General features: G+C 39.5%; 1 protein-coding gene across 1 annotated transcript in view; it reads right to left on the reverse strand.

The window, feature by feature from the left end:
* The window catches only part of kitlga (kit ligand a), a 41,185-nt gene extending 16,365 nt beyond the window's left edge, over positions 1-24,820 (reverse strand). Inside the window, exon 1 of the mRNA XM_051952638.1 lies at positions 24,470-24,820. Within this exon, the coding sequence (XP_051808598.1) occupies positions 24,470-24,484 (15 nt within the window). The 5' untranslated portion in view covers positions 24,485-24,820. The remainder of the gene's footprint in view (positions 1-24,469) is intronic.
* Positions 24,821-25,262: the final 442 nt, after the last annotated feature.

The following is a 25,262-nucleotide window of genomic DNA, read 5'->3' on the forward strand; positions in this document are numbered from 1 at the left end:
CTCTTGCAACCCATCTCTTATTAACCCCAACTTTGAAGCCTGCAAGGCTATCTGTGCTTGCTCTGTCTCACACAGCAGTCGTTGGATTTGCACTTCTTTATCAAGTTCCATTTTGTATTTTTCCATTTCAAACCTTTGCTTCTCCTTATCATGGGTTAATTGCAATAAAAGCAATTATTTCTGCTGCTCAAATGTTAAGTTTCCTGTTGCAGAAACAATTGGCTGTGCTAACAGTGACTGACCTCATTTCTGTTGCTTTACCACCAGCACGCCACCTTCTACCAACTGTTCTTTAACCACAGCCTTTATACTGTCCTTACGCTGTTTATCACCAAGATCAATCTTATATTCTTCTGCAATTTGAAGAAGTTGATCCTTAGTGCAGCAATCCAAAAAGGCTTCAGATGGACCTCTTCTATCCCTGCCATTGTGGTTACTCCCTAGACCCAGTAACCAGAACAAAACAAGCCAGAACCAACAGACAGTGACACTTTAAGTCCACCAGGGCCCAAAAATGACAATAAATGTGTCCCACAGACAAAATGCGGAAGTCTCCCTCTATCTGACCTACTTAAATAAAACTAATCCATCTACCTGGTCCCTAGTCTTCATGTGGGTCAGCGGTGGGATAGTTAAACACCAAGTCTAGTAGTCCAGTTAGGCCCCCAGCAAGTTGGTTACCCACCTGATAACTCTAGAGGTGTACCGCTCTAGCCGCACCCCACACAAAAATAACAAACGAAAAAAAACCAAAAAACAATGAGCCCAGATGGAACACGTTGCTATACCTGCAGGGAAACTCCACAACATTGAAAAATACCACAATAGAGGACCATACAATCACTGCTGATAGCTCAGGCCTGCACAAAAATAATCTCACAACTAAATGCAGGACCAGCCTCACCTAATTGAAACAGCCACCAAACAAAACCATCAAAGCAACATTTTAACAAAAATGCATCTTCCGCCCAGGACACACTCAATACAAACTGCAGCCCAAATTCAATCCAAACCTCACAAAAGTCTCCAACAGTGACAAAACAATCAAATTAAGGTGGATGAGCCCCACTTGTCATAGACAAGGCAATGACAAAAAAAGGGAAGATGCACACAAAACAGTTATGGCCAAAACTTTTATTAGATAGCAAAAGATTAACTTAAACTAGTGAGTCATCAGTAAAATCAGTAGTGTAGGTGAGTGCATAGATGGTGTATGCAGTGTTTAACGGTGCAAGAAAGCAAATCATACCAACGCAAAGCGAGTGCCAGAATGATTACCAGGAAGGTTTTATAAAGGCCCTGATGCACACCGGGCCCAGGTGTGGCCAATGGCTGATTATCAGGCACACCTGCTCCTCAACTACCTGCAGGGAGAGGACCACACACACAACTACAGGCAGGATAGGGGAAGGGTCGTCACAGCGCCCTTCACAACATTAGTTTTTATCAATTGATGATCAATTGTTGGGTGAATGATCAGCATGATGTTAGTTGTGGACACACTGATCCAAGTCACATATGTCCTAAATTTCTCTCATAAATCTGCATGTCAAAATTTGACCTGATGTAACCAATCAGGGATGCAATAAAGAATCGAATAGCTTGAAATATGAAATATGCAGAATCAATAGGCAATTTGACAAATTTCTAAGGTTAATGCGAATTTTTAGATACACTACATTGACGCCACAGCAAAGAGAAATGCCATTGTTCAAAGAGGGAACCATCAAACTCCTGTAATCCTGACAAGAGCCAGTTAAAAGTTTGAAAGCACCAGTGAAGAGACAGTCTACCTTTATTCCAGGAGACACTTTGTGAAATGTTCAGTACTTTTAATCACATTAAGAGTGTCTCTGTTCTGTTCAAATGTCCAAGTAAGCCATTACAGAACTCATGCTAAATGAAAAATGGAACTTAGCATTTATAGAGATCTTTATCCAAAATTTCGACCACCAATTGCTTTTCTGGACTTGAGTTCTGTTCACACGCATGTCAGATTTTTTCAAACAGGCCACCATTTAGAGCAACAGAGCTGCTCGCAGGTCTTGAAACTGGCAATCCGCCAACTTTGAGTGCAGTGCTCCTCAAAAAGCTCATGTTGAAATAGTTGATGTTGTTGTGAAATGTAAGTCATCTGCAATTATTGAATGTTATCAATTGTGTTGACATTGGATAAACTGTCCGATAAAAAACAAAGATATTATCATGATCTGCATGTCAAGCTGTGTGATGTTTAGTAATCTGGTACCCTTTTTTTCCATCACCATTTTAGTGCCTTTGTAAGCTGCTCTATGACAGAGCACATCATTCGTCTACAATGAAAGTCATTTTGTTTGTGGGTGCATCTATATTAAATGGCCACATTCCATGTGGCAGTGATTTTTAATCTTCAATAACTGCTAAATAAACAAATGTCGCTTTTTTTTTTAATTAAAAATGCTTTAATTCTGACAATGCCATATAGGGGAATGAACAGCCTTGGTAGATACTGTGCTCTCTGAGTGCTTTTTTACTTGTGTTATTTGTTAAATTGTATTCCATGAGTTAATGCCATGTTCTGTAGGATAATGTGCCGTGTTCAGATGCAACAACACAAAGTTCCACAGATTTCAGTGGTGTTTAAATTATGATTTGGTTACTGAAGAATGTAATTAATACATTTTAGATTACTCTAAATTAGTTTCATGTAATATTTTTCTGGAAAATGTTTAACTTTTTTTTCAAAAATTATGCACACTCTTGGTGTTTTTCTGAGTGTTTTAATACTGTCAGATGAGTTGACAAATGTAAATTTAAATTTCTTCTTAACTTATTGAGAATTTAGTTGTGAACATTTTACTCATTCTTGTTGCTGTGAGAATTAATTAGTAGGTTCCTGAACTAATGACAGTGCCCTATTTAAATTGTTCTCTAGATGTTTGCTGAAGAAATAACGTTAGATAAAAGTCCAAGCATCAGGCTAAGACAGCACATAGATTTTTAGTGAACAACTGAGTGAATCAGCTGCTGAAATCTGCTGTTGTGTGTAGCCAGATCAGACAGCGGCTCTAATGCTAATGCTAGGTGAGCAGGCCAGACAGAGAGAGTGGTTCAGGGTCTGGAAATGATCATGTTTACTGCATTTACTGAGAAGTGATGAGAAACACAGACAGTGAGCTTTTCCCATTAAATTCACAGCACATAAAATAACAGCTATAACCATGGTAATTGTATCTAAATTCAAAGTCAGCTTTAGCCTCCGAGTGCTTAGAAGAAAACTTTAAAAAGACTAAAATGTCACTGATGAAAAGCAGACTAAAATGATGGTAACTCTTGTCTAAAACTAAGAAAAATCGAAATACTACCACCAATATGAGTTTTTGCCCAAAGTCTAAAACTAAATCACTATCAGATGCTAACTAGCCACCTAATGAGAAGCACTACAGTGTTTTTCTTAAATGCAAAAAAAGATGTTGAGGAGGTAGAGTTTTTGTACTTATGAAAAAGCCTCAATTGATCATTGTATAGCTTTAACAGCACTGCAGATCACTGATTTTACAAGCAACAAGACTTCTACCATGATTTTACAAAGACTTGAAGGATAAATAGTGAGGATAATGAGGAAACAGATGACTGTTGGGAAGCAAATAATGGGCACCATTTCAAAAATATTTCGAAACAGGTTTTGCTGTGAGGATCAAAAGTCCTTTCAGTTAGGACTTAATATAAACATAACTTCCAAGGTTACTTTACAGGATTGTGAGCTGACAGTTGTCATCATTTTCATGGACCTCGTAGCTCTTCTCTGTGCCAATCTGACTATGTTATGTAATGGAATTTCTATTCTTTTAATATAGATGGGGGCCAGCCGGAGCCCAGCCTAAAACAACTCTGTAACATTGAATGTGAACCTCCTGTTTGGTGAATAAAGCCTCTGAGTGTTTCACAAGATGTGGGATCAAGATATCATAGTGAACTGAGCCATCTCTGATCTTTAGGCACTTCAACCAGTACAGCAGGATTTAGTCCTATAGTTTACTTTTCCCAGCGTTCATTGGCCATGCTTGCTCTTTTGCAGTTACTTATTGTTCTCATTCACAGTTGCAGACATCCATACTTGCTGCATCTACATTTTCCCTGCCAGTTTGGCAATTCAGATCTGTAATTTTCAAATGTTCAAGGCAGACTTGGCCACCCACGGTCCTCCTGTTACTATATATTAGTCAAACTGAGCCACAACAGGAAGAGAGTGGAACAATGATCCATCAGCAGCAGGAAAGGCTGAAGGAAAAGCACCATGTAAAGGGCAGATGGGATGTAATTCAATTCTGCCGCAGCTTCTACAGCCCACCAAAACTAATCGTTTCTTAAATGGCAGGCAAGGACAGTCGGCAAGCAATGTTTTTGAGGAGATTAACCAAACACAAATGTGTGGGACATTTTATAATTCATCAGTTAGGCTTCAACCTCCGCATGTCATGAACCACATTTATGCAGCGCATAAAATGAGAGATGCCCAGATATAACTACAGTACAAAAGGTCAGGGATTTTGCAAGTTGTTCAGTAAAGCAGAACTTGATGTTTGCCCCACAACATCTTTGATCAGCCCACGGCTTGTCTGCTTTTAAAGATATAGAAGAGATAGTGCAGATATGAGATGAAATCAGACTGTCTTTTGCAAAACTCATTTGCTCAAAAAATGTTATTTTGAAACATCCAGACATTGTTTGATCATGATCGCGCCTGTGTGACAGTGAACTCCAGTCGCTTGTTCCAATATTTGCTCCGCCTTTAGAGAATCGCTGCTCCACATCTGTAACGCCTGAGTGAGAAAAAAGTGCACTGACTGGTTTGGTCTAAGCTGAGCTGATGCGTTTCTTCACACAACACAGCAATTGAAATTATTCATAAGCGAAAACCTACTTAGCATTAAAATGGTTTCTGAGTTCAGATTTTTTTTTCGCTGCTTCTGCATCAGTAGAAAATCTTGTCATGGATGCATGGAAGGTGGAAAAATTGTGTCTGAATTCATTAGGTCAAAATTCTTGTTTTTACTATTTAAGGGAAGATGCAGGTTTGCAGATTTTAGAAAAAGTAACTTTTAAAATTCCTCTACAGGGTGACCCAAAAAAAGTTTACACTGGCAGAATACAACTTTAATACCATGTTTATTCAACTTAGAATTAGAATTTATTCACAAATTATACATAATTGTAAAGAGCATGTACAGTAGATTCTACTTTTCAATGTGTCCCCCCTTAAGTGTCACAACAGCCTGCAGGCGCCTGCAGAATGCTTGACCGGTCTTCTTTATGTAGGATGCCGTCATCTTCTCCCAACATCTAAGAATGGACCTCTCCAAGGCTGGCACAGAAGGGTGCGGCTTCTTACAGGCACTGTCCTCCACAGTTGCTCATATGCTATAATCCAGTGGATTGAGATCTGGACTCTGGGGTGGCCACATATCCTTGGACCAGAATGCATGCAAGTTGGCATCCAACCATTCCTGAGTCCTTTTGGAGGTGTGTGCTGGTGCTCCGTCCTGCGACCAGACCCAGGCTTTCTTGAGGCTGTTCCAGTATCTTTCAGCTTCTTTTTAATTTTGTAGACTGCACATCTGGATATTCCCAGATGTGCTGCAATCTCAGTAGGTGTCAGACCGGCACGCAGCAATTCAAACACATGAATTTGAGAAGAGAGATTACCAGCTGCATTGAGAGACTTTAAGGAATCATTGGAACATGAAAACCTATTTCGAGATGCTTAAATGGCTTTTAAACAAGCAATCAACTGAGTGTCAACTTTTCTTGGGGTCACCCTGTACAAACTGCAACAAAGCTCCAGAGCTCTGTTTATCTTCAATTTACACCTTAATATATATGGTAAGTGTAACTGAAAGGGGAAGTTAATTCAACTTCTTTGTTTAAATGACGAATCAGAATGCAAACAAGTGGTGGCCGCTAATTCCTTCATGTCAAACAATAAATTGGATTTTATTGATATTCATTTTAGACATGTTGGAAAAAAATCCATCAAATGTGAGTCAATTATGGGGAAAAAATGAGAGAAATGTAAAATTTCGGTTTTGTGCAGAAAGGCCTCTGTCATCTCGAAAACAGAATGCCTGGTCTGCCACTCCTAAAACAGACTCACTTATATTGTGTGCAACCAACTACCACAAATCAAGGTTGCTTCACTCTACATGTGTGTCCAATATGCACAATAAAGCCAGTGTGGAGACGTGTTTGTCTGCACATCTGCGCACGTCATGCTGAGAGCAGCTTTGACTGGCTCGCAGAAATCATCATTGCTAATATGCGTCATCTGCTGTTTTTCCGTTCCATAACCAATGGTCATGCCTGACAGCGAATACGGCTAAGTAAACAGTGGTATATGTAGCAGGAAGAGATGATGTGTGAGTGGTGACAGCAGCATTAGCCATCATCTCCTGGGTCTTTATGAGACACATTCACAGTCCATTAAAACTACCAATGTTAAAGGAGCTGCGAGATTTGACAGTGATCCAGATGTTCAAATCTTGTGGTACTTTCTAGCACTGAGAATTTATGCAGTGGATTTAAAGGATTTAAAGTATTGTGGCCAGACAGACTTTGGGTAATGCAGCAGCTAATTCAGTTTTGATGTTTTATTTGGCACTTTACATGGCATTGGTTCCATTTTCCAAGGTCGTAACATTTTATGATATATGAGTTTATAAAAGGGACAAAGAATTAAATATGAACACCCTTTATGTGGGAGTCCAAATGGGGAATTCTGTTTTTCTACATCACAACATCACGCAATGCAACATTTTGTCTTACTGACAATGTCAGCAATGACTGTGATTTGCGATGCTTAAAAATTACTGTCTGATGGCTCCATTCCCAGATCTGCCTCACAATTTGAGCATAATTATTGGTCTCCTTGCTTCAATCTGTTTCACAAGGATTTGGAAAATCAGTCCTGATGTTTTTACAGTGTTGACAGATGAAATTAGAGGCAAAACCGTAACGCAAAATCCTATTCAAACTGAATTGTTATTTTTTTGTTTTATATAAAGAATCTCTTATTTCATTTGTTGAAGTTTCCTTTTCTTAGTGCCTTTGTGTTTTTTCCTGCTATTTTTTTCCCCCATCACTCGTGCCTCATTATCCAATCAGGCCTCTCAGTGTATATATAGCCTGGCTTCTCTGCTACTTGTTTTGAAACTCACTTTGAAAGATTGAAAGTCAAGCATTTCAGCTGTTCCTCCTCTTTGTGTATTCCTTAGTGTATTCCTGATTTCCTTGGACTTTTGCCTTTTTCTGGTTTTCAGATTTTGCCTGCATTCTTGGTCGTTTTGTCACACTGACAACCTTTGTGACCATTGGCTTGTGAAAAAAGACTTTGATTTTCACATGGTTTGCTATGTGATCCCTAAATTTGAGTCCTTTTGTGCTTGTAAGATTGTTACACTGTTAGAAGGACTTAACAATTTTCATTTACATTCACTGTTCACCTCTAGAAAGGTCTGTCCTTTTGACTTTTGCTCAGTGGAGGTTTAAGAGGAAACATACTGCCAAGCACTTCATGTAAATTGCACATACACACTACTGTTCAAACGTTTAGGGTCACCTAGGCAATTTCCTGTTTTCTATGAAAACTCACACTTTTATTCATGTGCTAACATAATTGCACAGGGGTTTTCTAATCGTCAATTAGCTTTCAACATGATTAGCTATCACAATGTAAATGGACCTCTGTAACCCAATGTAGATATTCCATTAAAAATCAACAGCTTCCAGCTCGAATAGTCATTTACCACATTATCAATGTCTAGACTATATTTATGATTAATTTAACACTGTCTTTGTTGAAAAAAAAGTTTTTCTTTCAAAAATAAGGACAATTCTTGACATCAGACTTTTGAACTGTAAAGTACGTCTGCTGATTCAGCACCTCCTTGCAAAACTTTGGCTCACAGTGTTGATCTGTCCAGATTGCTGCTGATGGAGTTTGTAAAACTTTCCCCGTCATGTAAATCACCATGTTCTCATTCTCATGTGCAGTCATTTGCAGCACTAAAGTGTAGTTCTGTGACTACATCTGCAGCTTAGTTATTTTTCACAATGCTGCTGATTGACATGTCATGTCTCTATTGCAAAGTGCTCTGGCTCTGTGAGTGTTGTTATAAATGTACTATAGAAATAACAGCTACTTGACTTGACATTTGGGGACAAAGGTGAAATCAGACTGATTCTGAAGCAAATCCTAGAGAGAGTACGATTGCCATGATTATCAGTGGAAAACAAGGAAATAATGAAGGCAGTGAGCTGGGAATGATTACTGTGAAGGAGCTATTGGCTAAAGGCAGAGTACAGATTTAGTCATGGAGATTATTGCTCATTGTCTCATAGGAAAAAAAGACATGGGCATTTTCTAATCTAATGCCTATGTGTCATTGGATTATATGTGACCATTTCAAGGAAGTACACAGTAAAACTGCACTGTGAGCTGTGAGGGTTTTCAGTACAAGTTAATGTATTAATCATTAACATGCAACCTATCATCAAGAACAAAGCTGTGTTACTTTTTGCATCTAAAAACTGCTGGCAACAGGAAAAGACCAGTGAAGTGCATTATGTCACAAACTCTTTCCGTTTAAGCAGAAACCTTCACTACAGTGTTGCATATAAGTCATCATGTAGTACAAATGCCTGATTACACCCGGATTTCAGTGGCACTAGTGAATGCTTTATCGAATTACGGGACGCACTGTATGCTAGTGTCTTCTGATTAGCTGCCCAGTGAGCTTCAGTCTGTGACCATATTCCTGACCAGTGACAGTTTTGTTTTGTGTTTGTAATATTTGATGAGGTGAACAGAACATTTCTGGGACTCGTGAGCATTTGCCTGGACGTTGTGTGGCAAGACTTCATTTGCAGAATTTTATTAATGTTTTAAACTACCTTAGCTGTGAAAATATCTTCTATGGATCTTTTCGGATGGTTCTGATTGTTAAAATGTGTCTTTAATCAAACTTGTCGACAACAAACAGTGACAGAGCCAGACAACTTTTATAAGTGTGGACAGACTGAGACTATTAGTCACACATGGGTGGCAAGAACCTGATATCTCATTAATTTCATAGTTTTTTTTTCTTTGTGGTAAATCATTGCAAGCCTGATAGCCTTTCTTTCTCGCCACTTACTTTTATTTCTTGTCTATGCAGGAATGACTCCCCTGCAAAAGCACACCATATACATTTTTTTAATGTAACCCTCAGTTGATATTAAAAGAAAATCTGTCTGCAATAGTTGTCCCGAGTTATTGATTTAAAATTGTTGATATTACAAGTTAAATTACATTAGGATGTACACTACTACTCAAAAGCTTGGGGTCAATGAGAAATGTGCTTATTTTTGAAAGAAAAACATTTTTATTTCTATGACGATAATATTATTCAGAAATACAGTCTAGACATTGTTAATGTGGTCATGACTATTCTAGCTGGAAATGGTTGGTTTTTAATGAAATATCCGCATAGGGGTGTACAGGCCCATTTCCAGCAACCATCACTCCTGTGTTCTAATGGTACATTGTGTTAGATAATGGAGTTGAAAGCTAATTGATGATTATAAAAACCTTTGTGCAATTATGTTAGCACATGAAAAAAAGCGTGAGTTTTCATGGAAAGCATGAAATTGCTTGGGTGACCCCAAACGTTTGAACGGTAGTGTACATGAATAAAATAACACATTTTCTGGAATATGTCAAAGTATCTGTCATTATGTATCATTGAGATTGATAGCAAAATGGTAGCTGATAGAACGGTAGTGTACCTACAATTCTATGAGAATATGTAGGCCTCTAATGGGCTTAATTATTAATTTTGTGCAGTTGGCAGGCTATAGCCTGAGGTGGGTGTGGCCCACAACCATAATGCCCACATCTCACAAGTCAAAAGCTGCAGTTGTAAAAGCAGTATTATTAAGAATGCTTCACGGATGACTGATTCATGCATAAATTCTGTTTGCATAAAGCGTTCCCTTCATCATCCTTTGTGATGCAAGAGCTGCTCAGACTATAGCATTGCTTGTAATGGGTGGCTTCCAGGTGTAATGCTTAGTCTGTGGTGCAGGGAGAAACAATGCATTCTTAGTTAATGTGCTATGGAAAAAACAACATTTATAAGAAAACGTGTATTTCTACAAAGCAAAGGATTAAAAAATGAAGAAATTATTTAAAACATTCTGGATAGTGCTGCATCAACATTTACATTGCTTAAATGGTGGTCTGCATTATTGCAGTTGGGTTGCTCAGTCATGGCACTGAAGAAAATATGGATGTTTCCAAAACTGTTTGTATAGATCATTAGCTGCATGATGCTTTGATAAAAGTAGGTTTAAATTTTTTTTTTAAAGGCACAACAAGTTAAGTTTAGTTTTACTAAAATAAGTTACAGTTACTGAAATGTAATCTCCAACTCTAAATCTTCAAAGAATATAGTACACAAGGAGAATGTTTGACTTTGATTTATCTTATATTTGTTCTCACAGTATGTGAACATCTACACATTCTTATAAAAATATCGCAGTTTATGTTGTCATAATGTTGTGATGCAGCTCACAGCATATACAACATGCTTTGATCAACCTTATCTTATCATGAGCTGTCTTCCGGCAACAGTGAAATAGATGGGAAAACATCTTGGTTAAATACTACCCATGCAAAAACAAACAGATCTTGTTCCAAAAATGTTCATGGACACACAGATCGGGCCAAACACATCAATAAACAAGCCTTTAGTGAGAAAAGCGCTACGGCTTCAATTCACCCACTTCAGCATTTCCTAATGTTCTCTATGTGACCTTATGAGACTGAAGACCGCTGCACTGACAGAGAATTACTTTGTTTCCCATACTGAAAGTGGCCCCCATGTCTCTCAGCAGCAATATCTGCTGTTGACACTGTGTCGGAAATGAGGCAAATCATCCACTTTCACTGGTACAGCAGCAGAAATAACTGAGATCAGACCAAACGAGTTAAGGAGTCAGACAGCCCTCCAAACTAAAGCCCTCTTGTCCGTCATTGTCAGGTGCATTACAGCTTTCGAGGCCTGCTGCAGGCCTGCTCTTCCTCATCGTCATATTGATGCTGACTATGATTACCCCTTTCTCATTTTCCACCACTTTGAACCTGAGGTATCATTAGCTGAACAGGCTCTCCAGATCGCTGGCCTTGTGGCCCTCTTATCCACATAATCTCATAAAAGCGGAACACAGGAGCTTGCCTGACATTTGTCCACCGTAGCAATATGCAGCCTGTTTTGTAAGGGAGATGGATATTTCATCCTAATCTTGTGCCTACATCACTGTGTTGAATTCTGACACGAGACATTAGTGCCAATGTTTCATAATGAGGATTAAAGCAGAGCAGATGACAAAGGCTGCGCAGAGGAAATACCAGGCTGCTGTTGCTGTCCAGATGTTCTAAAGTTGATCCAGGCTCAGTTTAACCGAGGGGTTTCAAATGAATGCTTTATTTGAAGTTTTTGTGCCTTTGATTGAATTTTAGAGGTATTTCTGCTGTTTTTCTCCCACGTCATGTGTTGAAGAATTGCCAGCTGCTCTCAGCTCACCAGGAAGTATCTTAGTCAGATTCACGTGTTAATATTTAACATTTCGATGAATACAGTGCACAAAAGGGACGCCTCAATATTCTGGAGGCGTTTTTTTCCCATCGAGATGACATCATAGTTAGAGTTGTGGTTCTTTTCAAAATATGTTTAGTGATTTTTGTGTTTAGGAATGAGTCAGGCTGTAATGGTAACAAAAATGCAGTAATCACCCAGTCCATTACCTTAGTTATAAAACTAAATCTTCAAATGATTGAACCGTAGAACAAAGAGGACAAAATAACAAAGACTAACCAAAAAAAAAGACTGTGCCCACTGGATTTCCAAGCGACTTGAGCTCACTTACTTCATGTGTAAATTAAATTAGCATCTAAGAACATTCAATTTGCGTCTGCTTCTGTCTGCTGAGATGCACTTACAGCTGCTAACATTACCTATATAAACGACGGTAATAGAGAGCAGACAATTACATTGAGTCATATAGAAGCAAACTGAGGGGCACTTGTCTTACAAGTCTGGGGAAGTTCTTGGCACAGTTGTACGCTTTTTACAGTGTATTATCTCCGGATGAACCCGGTGATTACTGTGGATTAGAAAAACATACTGAAATATAAGTAGTCTGTCAGAACCTGTCAGATTGACTGTCTGAAGTGTCAAACAGCAAAAACTGCCTTCCTAAAAGACAAAAGCAGACTCTGTTGGCATTACAACCAGTGCATAGCTCAGGATGACAACCATTGTTTAGCTGCATTTGGAAGAAAATTTTCTTTCTGTTCAATTTGACAGCTGCTAGTAAACAGGAGTGCATTCGCAGGGCGATTTACTATATCCTTTTGTTCCTTTTCCTTTTTCTGCTGAAATATTAAGCCAAAATATAGTATGGGGCTGTCATGTGGTATAATAAAGAGCCAGGCTACACATGTTGTTCCATTTAAAAGAAGTCACTTAAATGACTACAAGTAAACAAATGAAACCCTGTGACATAACTTCTGGGCATTATCATTTTTTAGATTAACTCTGTAGTGATGGAGGGATACAGAGAGACCATCAGGAAGTTCCTTTCTTTAAGGGCAGTGAATGCAGTACGTGACATCTGAGCAGCTGTTACACTGAAACTTAGGCCTCTCTGGATATGCTACTTCTGTTTACAGTAACTTAATCACCCCTGTCGGCAAGCAGTTGACAGCGGTTGCATCTACAGTCTGGTAAAGCAGGTACAGTAGGTTCCCTGTAACGTACAGCAGCTACTTATGTAGTATTGCCTTGTCGTAATGTTGTGTTTTGACCACATCGTCCATATATCCATTGCAGCCTGTAGTGTGAAAGATGCTGTCTGTGCATAGAGCTTGTTTATACACTGTGATATATAGTATGTGATATATGGCTCGCTGTGCAAAACATTGTGGGTCAGAATGCCGGGAAAGCATGATGGCTTGCACACTGCAAAATGTAATAGGTAAACTGGGACATACTATAACCCTTGTAGCATATTGCATAGTTATTTGTATTGGAACACCCCCATTACTTCTCACACTCTGCTGTTGCTCACTTCCCTCAACACTGCACCTGTGTCAGGCAGTGGACAGAAAAAAGGTCAGCTTTTAAAGAGGAAGATTCTGCCCATAACAACAGCACAGCAAGTCCTCGACTTACACTCAACAAAAATATAAACGCAACACTTTTGTTTTTGCTCCCATTTTTCACGAGATGAACTCAAAGATCTAAAACTTTTTCCACATACACAATATCACCATTTCTCTCATATATTGTTGACAAATCTGTGATAGTGAGCACTTCTCCTTTGCTGAGTTAATCCATCCCACCTCACAGGTGTGCCATATCAAGATGCTGATTAGACACCATGATCAGGGTTCTCGCCAGCGCATTTCAATGTAACGGCCCGTTACGCTGTCATAACGGCCCGTTACGCTGTCTAACGGGCCGTTACGCTGTCAGTTTAAAAGATTATGCTGTGATTAGGGCCGCTACGCCAGCGCATTTCAAAGATTACGCTGTTGTTATGAGAGTGTGTGGCTCCGTCATGAGAGAGGGAGAGAGCAGCGTGTGTGTGTGTGGGAGAGAGGGGGAGAAGGAGATGTCCAAGCGACCTTGAATGCAGCGCAAGCGAGAGAGAGTTGTCGGTTCAGTCGGTTCAGTAGAGGAGGAGAGAAGGTGTGTAGTTGCTGGGTTGGCGGTACTGTGCGGTTCAGCCACTGTTTATAGACAATAAAGGCTGCAGTGTTCTTCGATACGGCTGGGCTCCTGTGTCTTTGCCTCTACGGCTGCTGATGAAGTGAAGGGGGTTAACCCCGGGCTTCCTGACCACGGTCGGGGGCCGAACAGGAAGGGTTAACACTGTGATTAGGGCCCCTGCACTGTTATTTTGACAGATAACGCCATGTGCATTTGTTTTTATCGACTGGGTGCCTATCTAGGTTAATTTATGTCTCCCCACCTCAGCCGTACTTTCCTTCCAATTGACCTGTTCCCGTCTATTGCGCATGCGCGTGCAGGAGGACCTGCCGTTACGCTGAAAGAAAATCCTGGTGAGAACCCTGATGATTAGTGCACAGTTGTGCCTTAGACTGTCCACAATAAAAGGCCACTCTGAAATGTGCAGTTTTATTACACAGCACAATGTCACAGATGTGGCAAGATTTGAGGGAGCGTGCAATTGGCATGCTGACTGCAGGAAAAAGAAATTGATAAAGAATATTTTCAGAACACTTGTCAAAAATTTGTTCGCTTTGCTTCAGCTATTTTTTGAAATAAATGGATAGAGATGTGGAATTGATTTGATTTCCAGTGAGTAGTAGAAATTCTCATGCGAACTTTGGGCCACCAGTTGTAAACTTAGTTTAACCCCATTCCAGACAGTATTAGTTTCAAAAAAAGTAAAGTTATTTTAAAATGTCATTCATGTGTTTGTGACTATAGAAACCCGTATGGCGTGGCATGAATTTATACAAAAAAACCCACTAGAATTCAAAAGTTTGGGGTCACTTAGAAATGTGTTCATTTTGGCAGAAATTTTTTTCAATGAAGATAACATTGAATGAATCAGAAATACAGTCTAGACATTGATAATGTGGTAAATGACTATTCTAGCTGGAAAAAGCTAGAATAGTCCAGCAACCATCACTCCTGTGTACTAATGCTACATTGTGTTACCTAATGGTGTTGAAAGGCTAATTGATGATTAGAAAACCCTTGAGGAATTATGTTAGCACATGAATGAAAGTGAGAGTTTTCATGGAAAACATGAAATTGTCTGGGTGACACAAATGTAAATATTCCATTAAAAATCAGCAATTTTTAAGTGACCCCAAACTTTTGAAAGGTTGTGTATATATATATATATATATAAATATTTATGGCATCCCTTCCTCTTAAACAAGATAAAAAAAAATCTTCATCCTCATTCTTATATTTGTGACTCATGAGAAAATTGTGTTTGAAAGTCAAACTATAAATAAATATGAGAAGGACCTCTCACACAAAAATTAACCCCTGCAAGCATCTCTGACTCCCCAGCAACACTGTACAGGTTTGAAGAAAAGGGTTAACAACTTATTGGTTGACTTGTGTCAAGCTTTTATGAGGCATCTGAAAACAGTTTTATTCCAACGGGCTTTTGGTTGACCTGTAACTGCTTTATTTATTTTATTGTTTCTGATGCACTGTATTTCAGCTGCTGTTTCTTAGTTTTAACAATTTAACAAATACCTTTATCTTCATTTGTTTGTTTTTGTTTTTATCCTTGTTTTATTATTGCTGTAAAGCACTTTGTGATTTTGTATCTGTGAAACGTGCTATAGAAATAAACTTTACCTACTTACTTACTTATTATTTCGAACCAGCTACCAGAAGCTAACAGACCAAGACCATGCAGGTGACTAAAAGGTTGGCAAGAACAAGTGGAATGCCACTCAGAACAATGGATAAAACATTTATGTATTTCTGGCTCATTTTGGACAACATGAAAATAATTTATTTTGTCGTTTATGTGTCTCAGCACATGTTGCAGATACAAAGAGGAAACAGACTTCCTTTTCGAGCATCTAATGAGAAGAAAACCCACCGTAGGCTTTTTCAGGAAACCAGAGCCCCTGCTGTTTTAAAATGGGAGGTTTAACACCAATGTGCCAGCTTTTTCACCATTATTATCAAAGTGTGAGTAATCTGGAGAGAATCAGAGGTTTTAAAGATGAAAAAACAAATAATAATGGGGCTAAAGGAACACTGGAGTCCGAGAGGAATACACAGTCCACACAGTGCTCTGTGGAGTTAGCTGGCTTAATGAGATCATGTTACATCACTTCTTCTTTGATGAATCCTTCCAGACATATGTTAATGAATCAGATTACAGTCTCTGGGACTTGTCTATCTTGTGCAGATCTTTATTTAAAGAATTATGGCCCTTATTAAGCCTATAAACCTAATGGGTGGAAAATAGTTCTGGCTTTGTTTTGGTGTTTTCTTCTCTCAAAGTTGCCGGGTTTTTAAATATATCCAAGAGCAGATCTGAAGACACATGTAAAACCCTGAACCCAGTCATAGTATACCTAAAGAAATTTCTGTTTCTGTAAAGAACATTTGGACCTGAACTACAAATGCTCTGATTACAGTCGCACTGTCCTACTGGGTTCCAGCAGGGAATCTAAGCTCACTCAATCTGAGCTACTGAGAACAAAATTGAATAAAGGGTCAGAGGGAGGTTTGACATGAGATGAATTTGATGATAGTATGCTCTGTGTTGTTTTCCTTGGAGAGCAAAAGCGCCATTTTATGATCTCCGTGATATAGCCACATCACTTACTGTGTCAACAAACAACTGGTAGGACGGATCCAGTTAATAAGCACTTCTAGGAGGGGCATTTGGCTTTAGCAACAAGGAAGAAAGTTGAGTTGTGCAACTATACTTATCAGAGTCTCTTCTGAATGTCCTGCCAAGTTTATACCTTCACAAGTCTCACCCACAGCTCAGCTACATTCTAGCATTATTTTCCACCTGAGTCATTAAACTATTAAACAAACAAACAAAAAAAAAAAAAACAGCTACATTTTGGCTTGTGGTTTATCTTCAGATGTGCATGATGGTGGTCGGTAATGACTGCCATTTCGGTGATAACTAAGTCATTATGGACCAATTATTAAAATTCAATTCCTCTATTATGCTGCCTTCTTTGATCACAACTTTATCTTTTTTTATTTGATCTTTCTCCTGCTTTGGTAATGAATTCAACCATGACTGAGATAAGAGCAAGTGAAAGAAAGGGAACTAATGTGCCGCTCACTTAAACATTTTTAACCCTTAACGTTTGCATCAAGGTTAAAATTCGGACTTATAAGAAGCAGAAAGTGAGCAAAAGATTTCTGAAGGAAAGAGGCTATCCAGTACTACTGGGACTAAAACAAACATAGCATTGTTTTACTTCACTATTGCTGCATCAAATCTTGCTGCTGATGAGGCTGTTCTCAAAGATGTTCAACCACTCCAGTGTCATTGCTATAAGGATGTTATGTGTCACTCTCTAATTTTCAACTGTAATTGGATAAAAGTGAAAATGTCAGTTTTCGCAGCAATTTTTCAACTTTCACTCTAGCTTGGTGATAAGAACAAGGCAGCTTTTTATATTTCAAAATTCCCTCAAGTGTCTCTTGACCGTAGAGTCCAAGCTTATCCATTTTGACCCTACAATTGTGGAACTGTTACCAACTGAAATGGGGGATATTTTTTCAGTTGGAAATTCCTAAAGATTGCCTTGGGCTTAAAGGGTTGAGGAAATAACATCAAATCCAGAAGACCAGTCATGCCAAAACTGACAACATTTGAAAGTAGCAGCTTCTAAAACCACAGAGAGCAGTTGGATTTATCTCACAATGTGTCAAGTTTAAAACACTGCGGCTTTGATAATGCACACACATACACTTCTTTCATGTTTCTTAAACATCGCAGATGGCTGATACCATTTCTAATTTCCCTATCAATTGTCCTTTGTGGTTTCTCATCCTAACTTGAGGGCAAACTGATCATGTGGGAACTTCAATTTTCAAGCTAGTAGATCCACAAACACGGGACAAAGCAGACCCATCTAAATGCCCTCCAGCGGCTGGTCTGAGTCAGATGTACTCTCAGGCCGCTCAATAGTGGAGACTATTCACTTACTCAATGATGGAGAATATTCACATTCACAATATTCACATGACTTTGCTCTTCTAAAAACACCCAGAGGTCCTTCTTGTGTAAGGTATGTCGAGCTTCTGTTGACTATGGGAGTTCAAGACGAAAAGACCTTTAAAGGCGCCTGAACACACACATATGCACAACCACAGCATGGTTAGTGAGCCAACTGCATAAAATGTAGCTTGTAGAAAATATGGACTGGTCCATAAATCCTGTCCCAATCTGCTTCAGATGTCACCAGATGTTGTGGCTGCACTCGTTGTATGACAGCAGATTGCTCCTGCATAGAAGACAAACCACACCAAGCCTGGTTTTGCACAGCAGATGAAACTGAACAAAGAAGGTCCTGTTTGAAGTTAACATGATAAAGCGTTTTACCAGATATTGGCATCAGATTGGTTCAATCTCTGCTCTTCGTTTCATTTCATTATATCCAAATTCCTAATTATAAGCCAAATTGACTGCAGGAGAGTTAAAATTCCTACTTTTTCATAATTTCTAGTAATCGTCAACAAAAGTGACATGATGTGGCTAGTCTGCAAAACCTTCTATCCACCAAATGCCAGCTGAGAACAGACCTTGCCTGACTGCAACAAATTTGAGCTTATGATGGTGAGCAACCAATCCTTACCCCAAAATGTGCTTTGATGTCTCCAAAATATTCACAAAGAATGGTGAAAAGAGACTGAGAGGTGGAAAAAAAGAAAGACATTTGTTCTGAAACACAGCTTTGGGTTAGAGCTGGTTCATGTTATTCACTTGTGTCTCTTGGCCAAAGCAAAAACCACAGTAAGACATTTTATCTAGTGTTTTGTACCACTTCAAGACACAACAAAGGAGAATATTTAAATGAACATTGAATGCACCTCCTGAACAGTCTCCACAGTCAGTGAGTGGATCCAATTTAAATGAAGGCGGTCTCTGACAGACTTCTCTGCAGATATAGATTGTTCTATTAGAGACTGCTTTCATCAGATGAAAGCTGGAAAAGCATAGTGTTTTCTAAATCGCTGCATTTTTTTTGTTTTGTTTTGATTTGTCCTCCAGAGCTACTGTGGGAACAAGTCAATATTTCAACTTAAAATTATAGACTTTGTGTTGGCCAGAGCAGCAGCAATCCTTGATCTTTTAATCATCTTTTACAAGAAATTTATTTCTGGTTTCCTCTATAAAATGTCAGAAAATAGTATTAAATGTGCACTGCACTTTCTCAAATCCCACAGCGACCAACACTCCAAAACCCAAAGATAATTCATTTGCAATGACATGAAAACTAGAAAATCATGTTTGAGAGGCTGCAGCCAGCAAATGTTTAGTGCTCTTTTATTTCTTAACTTCATTTTCAGTGTTGTTTGTTTGTCATGCTTATAGAAAACAGTACAATCAGAAAGGGCTGGACACAGAACTGTCTTCCTTTTTCGTTACTTACTACATAAAGTTGCAAGCAGTTTAAATTGTCCTCTCTAGTGAGAAATTAAAGGGGCATCAGATTCTATACCAGACTAAACAGCAAATTAGGAGCAACTGGAGGCACATTTTCAGACTTCAGAGGAGAGAAAATTAACATTTGCTATGTTAAGTGCTACTAAATGCTCTGACAAATTTATCACTGTGGCTTCTGGCTCAAAGTTTCTGCCAAACTACAGACCCATCAGCTTGACTCGGGTCGTGTACCACATCCATGTGATAGTGATTTCCGCTAATGTTCGCATTCACATGACAGCAAGTCACGGTGGCTTTTGTACAAAGACAAGACTGAACCCAGGTCTGATAAATTGTTGAACTGATCCAACCAGTCATTTAAAGCTTGCACGTCAGCTTGAAAAGGCCTGCAGGGATTCCTAACTGACAGACTTCAGCGTGTAGTGGTTAATGGCTCTTAGTTCTATAAACATTGCTTTTGAAGCTCTCAAACTTCCTCAAGTGTGCTTTCTGGCACCTGGCTGGTTTTTATGAGTACATTATGAAAACTCTTCCTCTCCCCTCTCTTGTACAAAGACAAACACACTTCAAGCCATCTGACCGTCTTAGAAGATGACTCCAAGGGGAGAGTCATCCCCTTGGAGTCAGTTTTATATTCCAAACATCACAGAAATCAATGGCAGGAATTCCATGCAGGCACTCTTGCAACATATGCTCGCTCATAAATATGCCTCCCGTAAGTCTGGGGAAAGGTGAGACTGGTACATAGACGAGTCCTTGTCTGGATTGGGGGACATCACCCTAAACAGCTTGTTGCTGCAGAAATAAAACATCAATCACTGAGACACGAGGCCTGGGCTCTGTGACAGGAGAAAATCCTGTAACTCAAACCATGTTTGTAGTGTTGCTCTCATAGATTCGGTGTGCTTTCCAACCCCTTTTTTCCCCACACCAAGACCATGAGTGCACAAGCTGCAGAACTTCATACAAAACACTTTGGATAAACATGAGTTTTTTAGACTGTATGATTTAATATCTGCTCTCTTTCTTCGACAAAAATAAACTGTGCTGCATCACCAGAGAATCTAGGGTTCGGTTTATCGACTGCACCTTTTTAACAACCCTGACAAATTCTTTTTCTTCACACCTTACTTAGGCATTGAAAATCACTTTTACAGTGTGTATTTTTAAAATGTCCCTTTCAAGTGTGGCTAAGTGTATGGTATCCCCAAGCAAACCTCAGCTTCTGGGAAGCTATAAATTCCTCCTGTTTAGAGCTGAACAGTTCAAATGAGGTAAGCAGTTAAAACCTGACATCATCTTTAATTCACTTTTCCATAATGATGTTGAACTATGTAGGCTTTGTACTCTAAAATACCGCCGTTGGATATTTTTCTCGTGTTCATCAGAGATCTAAACTTTTTTTCTGATTCTTGTTGGTGAGAAGCAGTTTTAAGTGGATTTGAAAGAGATATAATATTTACACTACCGGTCAAAAGTTTGGGGTCACTTAGAAATGTCCGTATTTTTCAAAGAAAAGTATTCTTTAGATGAATATAACAATAAATTAATCAGAAATACAGTCTAGACATTGTTAATGTGGTAAATGACTATTCTAGCTGGAAACGGCTAGGGGTACAGAGGAACATTTCCAGCAACCATCACTCCTGTTTTCTAATGGTACATTGTGTTAGCTATTCATATTGAAAGGCTAATCGATGATTAGAAAACTCTTGTGCAATTAATTGCTAGCACATGAATAAAAGTGTGAGTTTTCATGGAAAACATGAAATTGCCTGGGTGATCCCAAACTTTTGAACGGTAGCGGGTGTGATTCTGGACTTTAACCTCAATAATATTCTAATATGTAACAATACTAATTTACATTCAGTCAGTTATTTAAACCTTTCCCTGAAGGCATAGGAAACAAATTGTATAGCCAAACCAAATTACTTTCAGTTCAGTCCTTTCAGTACTTTCACAAACATCATCTAACTTTGAAGGTCAATGAACCATCTCAACTCCACATGAGTTGGGGTCAGGTGGGTCAATCATCGCAAGGTGTACAGAACAATACATTGAACTAAGCCTAAAATAACAGAGCTTTAAAATACGTCACAGAAAAATATGCATGGACTATTAGCAAAGAAATCAATTTCCTTTAATGTTGCAATCATTAGAAAACTATACCACAAGAGGGGAATCTGGAAATGTACGGAAGCAGTTAGGTTTGGTTTCCTTAAGCCGACACACCATAATGTGGCAGTGACGGATCGCATTTAAACACAAAGGGAACAATTTGTGGAAAGATGTGCAGCCAAGCATGATTAAATCATGAGTCATAAGTTCTACTTGATATGCACTGACAAACCAACATTCATCACCAATTTGAGTTGTGTCTGTTGACACCAAAAGAACGTTGGAGACGGCCCGCATTCTGGGGAAATTCATTGGCTGTGTACTTCCTTCAGTAGGGTGTAATTAAACACCTCTTGGAGTGCTTGTTCACACAGAAATGATTAACCAGGAATATGCAGTATAGATTGAACAACATTTCAGTGTGGTTTTGTAGTCATCACATCCACTTTAGAAGAACTAAGTATTTGTTTTAACAGCTGCAAAACCAGTGTGGCTCAACTCCCCCAGCCCACCATTCTGGATCCAATTTAATATTCCTTTCCTACTGTTACTATAACCTCATTACTACTTTAACAGATTTGTTTAGCTGTGATTATTGGAGAGTGTAATTCTGACACATTAGCACCCTCTTTGCTATGACGCCCACCTCCTGTATGCATTCTAGAAAATGTGACATAATGAATGTAACGATGCAGAGCAGTCTGGCATTTCACGTGTTGCCTTCTAGTCGACTCTTTAGAAAAATTAATATTTCCTGCTTGGGGGGATTTTGATGTTGTGCCGCGGTCCTCAGCAGTGCAGAGATCGCAACAATAAAGCAGAAGCAAACTGGGCCTGGATTATGTGAGCCGGTCTGTGGATTTACAGCCTGTGTTGGAGCTGAGCTCCATCGGCCAGGCCATGTGTGCGTCTAAATCATCACGGTGCCAAAATACTGCGGCACCTCTTCACCTGCCTTCCCCCGGATGTGAACATGTCATGGGGGGAGATAAAGCTCAGCCGGTCCGTAAACAGTGAGCTGTATATCATCGCACAGATCTGCCTCTGGGGAGGAAGCGCTGGAGGAGAAGACGTGTTGAATGTCACTCGACTTATCTGGCTGTTTATCTTGAATTACTACCACTAAATTAACAGTAAATAAGGCCAAATTTCTTTTTGTGTCAGTGAGGACACAGGGGGCACAACATATGATTGCTCCCTTCACCTCCCACAGCCCAAGGTGTCAAAAGGCGACTAGCATCAGGGAACTAGCGCTCCCTACTGGTGCTCAAAGTCCCGTTAGGTTCAACATTTTTTCTCTTACACCTCATGTGCTACAAGGAAGCTTCACTTAGATTAGGTTTGCTGTTCAGAACTTCCTCAGTCTGCTATAAATCTACTATTACATGCATTAATCCTCTACAGAAATAGAAAAAGAATGAATGGGGAGTAACTATCTAAGGACTTCAAGTATTAAAAAAAAAACCTTGGACACCTTCGCCTATTTTCTATCTGTGATTATGTGACAGGGGAACGCACCGTCAGCGGGCAATATCAGGACATAAATAAGTAAGGTTTGTGTTGATGCAGCCAGGCACACGGCACAACTTATGTTCATTGAAAAACCATAAAGGAAAGTGAGCTGAGAATATGATTAACAGTGGAAGAGATGTACACCCTTCTGCCAGGAAACTTCAAAAGACTTATTCCCTGATGCACAGGCAAACACACACCAGCAAACCCTGTTATATCCATATTAATATGTTTCATGTCCTTTTATGTTTTATCAGATTTAGTGATTAAAATGGCTTTGAGTTGCCACAAGCAGAGGGGGGCTTAGGATTAGTCAAAAACCTGAAATGCACGGGGTTCAATTTCACAGCCTGGGGATGAGTTGCAGGTTAAACCTTCCAAAGATTAGTTGAGACAGCCTCCTGTGTGCACCATAAGAAATCTGCGTTATCTCTTCAACATTGCACTGAGAGGTTGACGGGGAATTAATTAGAGTCTTAAAATTAGCGTTCACTCAAAAGGCATTACAAAGACGTTTCAGTTTATTTACAATTGCTTTTGAGGTGATCTCCAGCCGGTGTAGAAGGAAAAATCCAACCTTTCATGTAACTGTGTCCTGACAAAAATGGCAACTTCTGGTGGAACAGGGATGAATAAATTGAATCTATTCGCCAAAAATAGCAACGCGTAACCTTAAAATAAGTCTTTCTTTTTCAATTTGCACATTTTTAGGTCAGCCATGTCATAGGCCACAGATTACGGTGTCAGGGCTTGCAGACACACAGCCTAAGCTGGCCCTGCAGCGCTCTTAAAGCAGACCGAGCGGCTGATGAATAACCTGGAGAAGGCAGATAAACTGTCATCGGAGGATTAGACACAATCAGACAAAGAAGTCCTCATATTTACAGGCATACAGAGAGAGCTGGGCGTCGCTGTGGTCCCACACCATGTCCGTTTACCTGTTTAGAAAGTGTGAGCTGGATAAATTATGGCGCACAAATAAAGTCGTAACCCGTGAAGAAATAAAGCAGCTGGCTACGCTTTTTGCTCAATTTGCTGTTCATTTGTCATTTAACAAATGCACTGAAAGCCTAATTAACTCGAGAAGGGCGTGTAAAGTGAATTTATCATGCTGCGCTACATTCGTGAAAGAGAATGCTGTCATTTGGAGAACGACTGAAGTGACAGCGAAAGGCGCAAGCCGTCCTCAGATTTGACGACTGGTGCCGCTCCACGAACAGTTCGCGGGGGCTTTTGGAGCTGCTCTCCACACGGATTCTACCAGACAGAAGAGACGCGGATGGACAAACAACAGGCAAAGGACTTTAGTAACCGCGCATTTGAGGAGGAAAACATGTTTGGCACGTTGTCACCACATGAAGACACACAACAGCTATGGAAGCGCTGCTGTCACTTTTATATCACAATAAATACAACTACTGCGAGCCCCGCCGTCTTATAAAAGTAGGCTACTTTCTTCATACTGGCAGGAATTACATACTGTGCCAAATCAACAGCTTTCCGATTACTCGAGAGCCGCAGGAACGCGTCCCGCTGCTCCGCGTCAACTGTTTATTCCATCAAGTGAGCAAACAAACAAACAAACAAACAAGAAAGGAACGCAGTCACTTACTTTTGACTTCTTCATATGGAACGACAGGAGTAAATCCAGTGTGTGCGAAAGCCTATTTTATTTTACTTCTACGGGAAGGAAAGGGGTTGTCATCATCTTGTGTGCACATATCCAATGCGTAAGTCAGCTGTATCCAAGCAGAGGAGAAAAAAACCCAAAGAAGAAGAAGGAGAAGAAGAGGCAGAACGGCGAAAAACTTTGAATCTTTGCAACCTGTAGGCTGGCGGCGTGTGGCACATAGCCTATCTATCTATACAACATAGATTCCGGCTGTGAGGCTCGCAGCGGAGGAGCGGTACAGCGCGCAGAGGGAGGGAGCTAAGCCTTTATAATGATGCGTAAAAAGCACTCAAAGAGCCGCCCTCTGACGAGCCGCAGTATGGAGAGGTTCACTACAAAACCACGACTGCCAATATAAACAGAGCACATACATAACAGGTTCAGAACCTCTTGCTCAATAGTGATTTGAATCCCTACTAAGTAGTGGTTTTTTTTGTTGTTGTTTTTTTTTTTTACTGGATATTTAGGCAATTCCTAGTTCAGTTTTGATTCTTTGGCCTTTGACCTCCTCTATGACAGTAAAATGACATTAGTGGTTAATACAATTAATCACAATTCAAAGGAGTAAAACTTTAAATGAGTCACATTTGTACATTTGGTTTGATGTTTTTTTTTTTTTTTTGCTTTAATATATGCCGTGTTCTCTCTCACGATCTTTTACACCAAAATATCTGCCTTTTTCCACCACTGAGTTCTGCATTTGAGTTGTTTAAAGAAGGGCTGTGTCTTGCAG

The sequence above is a fragment of the Acanthochromis polyacanthus genome, chromosome 8, assembly GCF_021347895.1.
Source record: "Acanthochromis polyacanthus isolate Apoly-LR-REF ecotype Palm Island chromosome 8, KAUST_Apoly_ChrSc, whole genome shotgun sequence".
Lineage (NCBI taxonomy): Eukaryota > Metazoa > Chordata > Actinopteri > Pomacentridae > Acanthochromis > Acanthochromis polyacanthus.